This window comes from Crassostrea angulata, chromosome 4 (assembly GCF_025612915.1).
Source record: "Crassostrea angulata isolate pt1a10 chromosome 4, ASM2561291v2, whole genome shotgun sequence".
Lineage (NCBI taxonomy): Eukaryota > Metazoa > Mollusca > Bivalvia > Ostreida > Ostreidae > Magallana > Magallana angulata.
In genome coordinates this window covers 26,627,150-26,637,120 of record NC_069114.1, presented here as the reverse complement: position 1 = coordinate 26,637,120, position 9,971 = coordinate 26,627,150, and the positions used below count along the sequence as shown (strand labels likewise).

The window sequence follows — 9,971 nt, the reverse complement described above, 5'->3', positions numbered from 1 at the left end:
TTTTGAGAATATTATCCGAACACTTACACTTCCGCTCAAAATTTCACAGGAACTGAACAAATCTCGGTGAAGTCGCGTGAACTTTCATTCGAGCATTTCTGGATTTATTACATACTTAGCTACGATAAAGGAAACATTCCGAACACATTCGCAGGGGTGAATTGGCTCATTTTATTTCTATGTATACCCTAAATAAGTTCCCAGTAAATATATTCACTCTTTTCGAAATAAGTGTACCTTTGTAGACTGTGTAGAAAATAATACCCCGGTATACTATAGCCATTCAAAGACTGAATCACGACGAGAAATATTCGCGACGATGCAGCTCTCACTAACTTCACGAAATTTTCTCGCACGTGAATTAAAGTTGGTTTACAGTACTCATTCCATAGACTGGTCTTGTGAACTATCAGTAGGTAAACTTTAAGAAGGCTGAGTGGTTAACAAATTACCTGTCAGATCTACCTTAAATACGTATTTTACAAATATATATATAGACTACTAAGTATTACATGTATCTGGTAAATAGAAAATCCATATATTTTCACTTCCAAATTCGAATATATCCCCATATTTTTTTTTGGAGCTCTTCTTCTCAAGAAGACTAATATAGTCTAAAATTGGAAACGACCATCCAGCTCTCTTTAATGTCATTACGCACCCAATTCTTTTTCTTACACTTAAAAGTTAAGTTGTTTAAGCCGTTGCAACAATTGAAAACCGAAAATATAATTCATGAGTCTCCTCACCTTTCCATGATCAAATCATTTATAAACGAGCGACATCCTATTAAAAGGAAACGAATTTAATTTTATTGAAAAAAAACAAAAAAAATTGATAATAATAATAAAATAGAAAAAAAAGACAGAAAGCATTTGTTCAAATGTAGCACCAGTCACAAAAATACAAACTCTCTTCAACAATTAGGACGAATTTTGTAGCACATCCAACAGAACACAGACACGGGTTTGTAAGCATCACTTGCTTCCTCTGCAGTATGGCACTTAGAGAATGGAAGAATTGGTGGTAAGGGTTTATTTTTTTTTAGTTTAGACGTGGTTTTTACATCACTAGGGCAACGCAGAGAACAATGATCGTAGTCCAAGTAGAAACCAGAGACTCGCCAGAATTTCCTTCTGCAAAAAAGAAATTTTGATAAAATGGTTAAAGGAAATCTGTTTGCGATAGCAGCATAGTAGAAAATTTCTATACGAAAATATTTTTCTTTTAAATCTCATAACGGACGTCTACGTTCATTTATAGAAAATTTGTACACGACGAAACCATTGTTTTATCCCTTCTCCAACACATTTCCACCATGCTGAATGCTGATCTTAATATAAATAACGCATTTGTAAATACAAATTGAATGTTTATGTATACATGTATATACGTACACTTAATTACTCAGTAACAGTACAACTTCATAATAACCAACCGAACCTTTCACCACTTTTATCTTTTATGTTTCCCAAATTTAAACATAATTCTTAAAATAAACACGCAAAAAAATAAATAAATAAAGTTATCGTTCTTGTTTTTCAAACTAACATAGCCCGGAAGAGTGCGCATAATGAATGACGTTTATCCAGAAGACATTGTATTATTAGATATATATTTTCTTATGCATTAAACATTTATTTAACTGCCCACAATAATTTAAATGAAATGATATGCATACGGTGAAGCTATTCATAGCATCAGGCACGTAGCATCGTTTTTGGGAAAGGGGAGGGGCAAATTTATCCGAAATCTTGATAAGGAAAAAAAAAAGACAATCTTTTTTGTCCTAAATCTTCCATTTTTTGGGGGGGAGGGGGAGGGGGGGGGGTTTGTAGAAAATATCAAAGTACATAATCCGTGGATAATCCGGACCCCCTTTCCCTTTCATGCTATGAGCCTGGGCATCCATATTTTCACACATGCTCTGTTTCTCATTTTTCTCCAATAGCTCACCGTCATATTTTAACTTTGTAACCTGCCTTTAGAGTAACACAAAATTTCTCAAATAAAATATGCAAGTTTTGGCAATGAAATTAAATGCAAACGGTATTCATGTTTAACTTATCATATCATTAAATTGCAATTAACATTGCTTTTCCATTTTAGGAAATTCCGTTTATTACTAGTATCAGATAATAAAATCGTTAACTCAAACACAAAATAATAAAATACCCTTAATGATGTATATTCCTCCCTTTAAATAATTGAATAAAACCGTGCTTACTATTCATTGAGCTGTATTGGTGGACCCCACCAACCGTCATCCCAGACTTTCGACGCGAATTGCCTCCGTCATTAGCGGTACCCGTAGATGGATCTAAGAAAGGAAAAAAAATAAGTAAACATAATAAGATGCAAAACATGAAGGTATGTGATACTACAGGTGTTTTAACGATGTAAGGCCGCCAAACAGAGATGCATACAATATTCTTAAAATAAGATATATGCACTAGAAAAGCATTCATATCAAAGTCTATGACTGCGTTTTGAAGTAACGCAGTGTAATTCACAGAGCAAGTTACTAATTAACACATTACCTCTGACGGATGTCGTGCTTCCATGTTCATGTGAATCATCATGGGCATGACTGTCATCATCATGACTATCGTGGTCATGGCTATCATCGGTGTCATGACTATCACGACTATCGTTGATGTCATTGCTATCATGACTATCGTTGTTGTCATCGTTGTCATGGCTATGGTCGTCGCCATGGCTATCGTCGTTGTCATTGCTATCGTCATTGTCATGGCTATGATCGTCTCCATGGCTATCGTTGTTAACATGGCTATCATCATTGTCATGGCTATGATCGTCGCCATGGCTATCGTTGTTGTCATGGCTATCATCATTGTCATGGCTATGGTCGTCTCCATGGCTATCATGGTTGTCATTGCTATCGTCATTGTCATGGCTATCATCAATTTGATTGCTTTCGTCGTGTTTATTTCTATCGTTTTCATCGCTGTTGTTGTTACTATCGTCATGGTAATCGTCTGACTCGCTGTGTTGATGATCATCGTTTTCATCACTGTTACCATCGTGAAGACTTGCATCATCATGTGAATCGTTTTCGTTGCTGTCTTCTAGCAACTGCTTTTCTACAGAATTGTCCTCATAATCGTCATTTTCATTGCTGTCATTTTCGTCGCCGTCATTTTCATTAGAATCATCAATAAGACTCTTGACATTAAAAATGTTAACTTCATTTTCGCCAGATTCGTCAATTTCGACCAAGTTTTCCAATAAACCACTACCAAGACTAACTTCTAATGAAACGTCTGCGTCTTTCTCCCTTGAATCATCCGTTTGGTCGTCGCCATTTTCCCTGGAATCCTTGGTTTCATTGTCGTCCTCGTGGCTATCATCGGTGTGTTCAAGTGAGGTATCAACGTCATTAGAAACGTCGTTGTCTAAAATACAACAAAATAACCCTGTCAATTAACAAAGACAAATGGTATCAAAACCAAGCAGCTGTTTTTTTTTTAATATATGTTAATGTATCGGTGTCTTTTTCATTTTGTTCAACATGGTTTTTAGATCGTCAGTATTTTTTATATACTTGTGCCTTGTTCATACGTGAAAAATAAAAATTTGTAACTCACCCTCTTGATCGTCTTCCGTACTGTCGTCTGCTAAATCTGTTTTGATTTCTCCATCGTCTGCTGAAAGATGGTCGTTCAGGAAATCAACAATGGTGCTCAAAACCTCCACGCTGACGGTGTCATCGGGAAGAATGGCCGACTTCCTACTCTTACCATCGTTTGTTTCGTTGTCGTCTTCATCTTCCACCTTGGAGTCATCTCGGTCGTCGTCGGCTTTAGCCTTCCTTTTGTCAGACAACTGTTGAATGATTGGCTGAACGTTGTTTATCTTGGGAATGATGATGTCTCGCACCGTGCCCACGAAGTCCTGCAAGTTGTCGCTTTTTTCCATCAAGTTGTTCACATTTTCTCTCATTTTTTCCAAACCTTCCGCTATTTTATCGGCGGCTAGGTTCCCCAGAACCTGATCGCCTGCCGTTCTCTGGGTGCCGACATATTGGTTGATGTTAGACTGTGACAGCGATACCATGCCATTCAGCTGACTCCGAACCTCGTCATTTCTTGTTTGCTCGTCACGCAGTCTCTCACTGCTGTCATCGTCTTGGAATGGAAGTGTCAGTGCGCATGTGCTGATAAACTGTGTCCATTTTGACCTGACGTTCTGTATGGCAGTTCTGTGTTGTGTAGGGCAATCCTCTAGGTGATCTTTGAGACAGTCCACGTATTCTTTCAGTGGTCTACAAATTAATGTTGGAAATATCAAAATTTGAAGTTTGAAACAACTGATTATGTAGAAATAAACGTGAACGTGAACTTGAATTACATGTATACATAGCAATCGTTTGCGAAAATTTGTATTATATAGGAGTTGGGAATTCTAGCTAGACCTGCTCGTCACTCTGCTGAACAGGCAAAAAATGCCTTAATCATCATTCGTCTAAAAAAAAAACCCCAAACTTTCATATCTCTTCGAATCAACTTGTTAATTTTTATTAATTTTTACTATATTGTTCTCTCCTGACGCAGGTTTATTCTATATTTCTTAGCGTATATTGAGTGACGTCATTTTAATCTGTTGATATGAGACATATATCAACTTGGTGCCAAAGAAAACGTGCAACGACGTCCATTAATCTAACCCTGAGGATATTCGGACTGCGTTCATTGACTTTCTAATGTAAATCTTTGTCATGTCAATGGGTTTTTTCAGCGCGGGTTTTCAAATTAACTAAATTAATCGACATGAAGTGAGAAAAGTCATTTCATTGTTGAATCCACAAGATTTCACATTATGGAAGATGTTGACATCTTCTTGAAATAAAGGGACATCACCCATCACGGTCATTTTCGTGTCACTGACTTCTGTGATGTACATTTTTTTTCTTGACAAAATGTTAAAATGATCTTCATTTATAATTTTTTTTATCAAAGTGGGGGGAAATGCGGTCGTATCCTTCTACTAAACGGTTGAAAACATTATTAAGGTGGTGTCGCCTTCATGAGATAAAGGGACATCACCCATCACTTCTAGGTCAATGACTCCTCTGATTCATCTGCTCTGATGAAGTTTGGCTGTGAAACGCAGTTTTAAATTTTATGTAACTCCTCTGTGCATTTAAACCCAGCAAGATCTGGTTTTTCAAAACGCTTCCCCAATTCTTTATTTCTACTATTATTAACAATATGTGAAAACCAAACCTATTCACGATTGAAAATTATTGAACATCAAAACAATGTAGGGCAATACAACACCAACATATTTTTTTTTCGTTTCTTGAAATGACAATTATGACATCATTTTTACACGGACTCGTGACACAGTTTTTAACTACACGAAAAAAGAATTTAAAAAATGGTCACGATCTTTTATCACCTACAGGAAAACTTGTTTTGTTCTGACAAATGACAATATTTGTTATTTTAATTAAAGTTGAGTTCCTGTCTCCACAGGTAAGGCCCGTAACAAGGATCAGGAGATGGGCACCATACCGTTTATTTATACCGGCTTCTATATCAGGGACAGAAAGTCTCAATGGATCACACAAAATCTTAAGGTTTTAAGGTACATAGACCCTCTGACAAGGGTTATAACTCGTGCGTTGCCACAGTGCTTGGATTAAAAAATATTATTTCTTAACAAAATTTATTAAAAATCAATTTTAATTTCTTGGTCACTTAGTTTTCCACAATGTGTGCTGTTATTAGATAAATTTCACTCATAATTTAGATTTTTTTGAGGGAGAAGCAAATTTATATATATTTATCAATTTATACATGTATATTAAGTATATGTATCTATGAGAAGCATTGTAGTAAATCTTGAATTCTTTTTGATGTTATAATTGAGAATATCCTATGTAACAACAATAATGATGGATATTAAATCTACACTATCAAAATCATCAGATGAAATTCATTTTTCAATTAATTATCGATATTCATTTTCTTTAATCACATACCAGATTTGTGTTTGAAACAAACTTTACTAAATCTAACGCTGTGAACTTATGCGTTGATGTACGATGTTGATGTCATCAAAACCACAACCCTCAAACAACTCCAGGAAGATACATGCTGAAAAGTCATATTTTATCGTTTAGGACTCGTATTAATTTTTTTTTAGAGCACAAAAGAAAACCTCATGCAGTTTATAACTAGAGATAATGTAATTTGAAGACCACGGAGGAAAAAAATTCCCAGGAAATATGCATGTTTTAAGGATGTGGCTATAGGAGTTATCGAGGCACAGTAGTTAAATCATCCACGGAGTTAAATTCATTTGGTATGATGATACCAAGGTAAATCCCACTCAGGGTTAGAGTTAGGGAAATGAGGGTCACTAACCACTTTAGAGAAGGTCAAAGTGAAAACGTCACGATGTCCACTTGACTAAATCGCGGCTGCCTACCACATGTTGAAGCGATTCATTATTTACATGCTATTTGCATTAACGATATACACACGCTTTTTCATTACCTAAACATGTATACGTATTTCATTAATTACACACGTTTTCTTTACTGATCCAAAAAGTAACACTATACCTGTTTCTCAGGACTGATAGAACAAAATAAAGAGTAAAAGTAGACCTTTTATGAATCAATAGCTTATTTAAATATAAGTGCGAGTACATTACTGTACGGTATGAAAATTGACAGTGAAAATCCTATCAATCGGTTAACACGACACAAATTTTCAAAAAATAGCGAGAAACCAAAGGAAAGGGAAATAAGCACACTCTTGAACTGCTTTTCACAGAACATTTTGGAAAACTGTAGCTTAGTTTTTAATGATGACGACGTTGTGATATAATCGACTTACGTATTCTGTAATTCTATCAGCATTATTTTATCAATCAAAAACATACCTATTTCTTTTGATGGACCCTGAATGCACTATAAAGTAATAATGAATAAAGCCAGCAAGTTACAAATCGTTTCAGAATTCTTTGTTAAATATAAAGGCACTGAAAAAAATTGTCGAAAGGCATTTTATTTTTGGACAGACTGCATTTACAATATTATTTGTGAGACAGGACACCTTGAACATATAATTGTAAATTCCGTCTTGTTAATTAGGAATAAAAAAGTCAACTTTACATATAAATGAGATTTTGGTGACTTGGTTTCGTTGTTTTTGTGGACTTGTGTAATATAAGAGGCTTGTTTTATGAAACAAATTGCCTTGTCAAATCGCAATAAAAACGAATTAAAAATATTCATTTGAATGTATCAAGTTGTTTATGACACATGATAAAGGCTAGCCCGTGTATAATTTATTTTGTCTGCCATCAGGAAAAGGAAGGGTGGGGTGGGTGCAAACAACCCCCCCCCCCCCGAATTTCCTTTCATTTAACAATCGAAACTATATAATTTTCTTAATTTTTTAATTTAAGTTTGTTCTATAATTTCTATTGAATTAAAATCGCGCTGACCTTCAAATACAAAATCTTCCCCTCGAAATGCAAGGGGAAAAAACACTTTAAATATTAAATATATCCTGTTAAAAAAAATTAATCAAATAAGGTGGGTTTAGATATGATGTCATAAGACACTGCGTTTTTGAAATCATATGCACATTTTAAAAAAAGAATGAGTCACATTAATAGTAGCTACAATGCATAAACAATCTTTTGACTTTATAGAACCAACACTTGCAATAATGCAATCACTGACGCATAACATATATAATCACTCATTAAAATTCATAATTTTTCCTAAGTGTCAGAGTAATATTCAGAGAAGACAGGTCAGAGAATACGGTGACTGTTTTCACAAATAAGGGTACTTTAAATGGTGACACAACATACTTTCAATTCCACAGATCATTTTTTCAAAAACAAAATCATTTTTTTTCCTGCGTTCATCGACCAAGGACGATGATTACGATGACAGTTCAACAACACATTAGCCATGAATGTCAGTCTCAACCAAAAGGCCGTTGAAGACCTATTGCTGGTTCTGAAAACCACCCTTTTGATTTATTTATCAAATGTCAAAAGCTAATTAGCTTTAAAAGACAAAATATACTTTCATACGGTTTCTTGAGTGGCTTTTAACATAATGTTCTTTTTTTTCATTGTATATCTCAACTGTTTTAAATATTGACATTTTTATTACGATTCTGAATTTAGAATTGCATGCCATACATTAATTAAAGACGATTCTAAATTCACCTGCATTATTAAAAAGTTTATTGTAAGTCAATAGGATTCCTATACTTTTTTTAAAGCCTCTTCTCTCTTTGACGAGAATTTTCCGCACAAATTTAAGAAATCTTGTAAATTCAATTAGAAATCTTCATAATATTTGGTTAGGGTTTTCTTTTAGATACCAAATTAACATGACATTGACGATGAAATTCTCTCTGTAGCAGTTTGGAGTGCGCAGATGTCACGATTTGCATTTTTGCTAATTACCCCCTCACGATTCCATTGTCCTCCTTGTGGGTAGGACCAGGTGACCTTCTCGGGCGATTTGACTCGCCAACTCTGATAACGAGACAACAGAACAATACCTGCAAGCAAATCTTGGTCCTCCGCGAGCAATGACGTCATCAATTTCATCGTAATCGTCCTGACAATCGTTCTCGTCGCAAGCATTTCCTGTTAAATGAAATTAAATTCAAATGATTGTAATCATGAAAGAAAATTGATTTTGGGGGCCATTTTTTTTAACGAGATTTAACTTTAAACATGTATATGACTTTGAGAATTCAGGACTCGATTTTCCATATTAAAAAAAATCGACGGCTTTAAATTTGAAAGAGAAATCTTTAAAAATGTTTTTAGTTACCTAACAGTAATATCATTTATAGATTTTGAATTAAAATGCTATATGAATAAAAGAACCATATGCATACAAGGAAGGTTAAACAAGAGACTGGTAACTTACCAAAATTTGTCGCAAATGAGCAAATCAAAAATGTGAAAAATAAAATCCTCATGATTTTTTTTTTTATAAAAGTTACTAGATCGTGGAGCACTTCGAATATTGCACTTGCACACACGTGAAAAGTTATTCTATTAATCCGTTAACACCACTATAAAAATACACACAGATGGACACGCACCGACGGCTCTGATGTTCTTGAGAGTGTAACGACCAAAGACAACGTCCCATTCATATAGCCTCTGTTCCCAGGTGTCGAATAATTATAGAATATGACAACACACAATTGTCATTGCGTGTATACAAATGCAACAACGCGACCCCACGATACACCAAACACGCACGCTTTAAAAGAAAGAGCCAGGCCGCGGGATATACCTTAGCGACACGTCTTTGTGCTAATGGACATAAATTTTTATACAAACAAGTCAGCGTCTTAATTTTTACAAATTATTTTGCCATTGATTTGTCATAGCGGAAAGTTTGGATGTGATGCTAGGGGGGCTGAAACCTCATTAACGAGGGCACATTTCTTTGTGACGTCATGCACGTCAGCAACTTTTTGATATGGCCAAGCAAGGAAACTGAATGAACAACAAAGAGAACACGAAAATGTCAAAGGTCCTAAATAAATAGAAAATGGAATTAGTCAAAAATGCGATCTGTTATAAATAGCCGAACACCAATATCCTTTTACTCGTTTATAATAGATGAAAACGTGAATCCGTTATATCTCGACAGAGAGATGAGTCAGAATAATAATTAATTTTTGTATTAATGTATATATATATATATATTTATATCTGTAAGTATGCCCATTCTTGGATGTGGTCGGTGGTCATGCATTAACATGTTCGTGGGGGCATTAAACACGGAGGTCTACTTTCACCCGTTCATTTTATTACGCTTACAACACAACAGTGATATTTGTACATCATGGATCCCCAATAACTTGCTTACGAACCTTGATGTGTAGATATCTAAAATGACCCCTCCTTTCTGCAAGTCAATGTCGTGTTTAGTAATAAGTTAT

The 9,971-nt window shown here is 35.0% G+C and overlaps 1 protein-coding gene across 1 annotated transcript; it reads right to left on the bottom strand.

Annotated features, from left to right (window-relative positions):
- Window positions 1-789: 789 nt before the first annotated feature.
- Window positions 790-9,547, bottom strand: LOC128182476 (protein PFC0760c-like). The gene is made up of 6 exons (XM_052851111.1): window positions 8,942-9,547; window positions 8,565-8,652; window positions 3,609-4,285; window positions 2,541-3,416; window positions 2,228-2,320; window positions 790-1,136 (listed from the first exon to the last, which is right to left on the bottom strand). Exons 1-6 carry the CDS (start codon window positions 8,991-8,993, stop codon window positions 1,063-1,065), a joined length of 1,860 nt encoding a protein of 619 aa, XP_052707071.1. The 5' UTR covers window positions 8,994-9,547; the 3' UTR covers window positions 790-1,062.
- Between the last annotated feature and the right edge of the window lie 424 nt (window positions 9,548-9,971).

Coding starts and splice junctions, on each gene's coding strand:
- LOC128182476 (XM_052851111.1), bottom strand. CDS start 8,993: ATGAGGATTTTATTTTTCACATTTTTGATTTGCTCATTTGCGACAAAT. Junction 8,653..8,941: donor CTCATTTGCGACAAATTTTG/GTAAGTTACCAG, acceptor TTCATTTAACAG/GAAATGCTTGCGACGAGAAC. Junction 2,321..2,540: donor AAGCACGACATCCGTCAGAG/GTAATGTGTTAA, acceptor TTCCTTTCTTAG/ATCCATCTACGGGTACCGCT.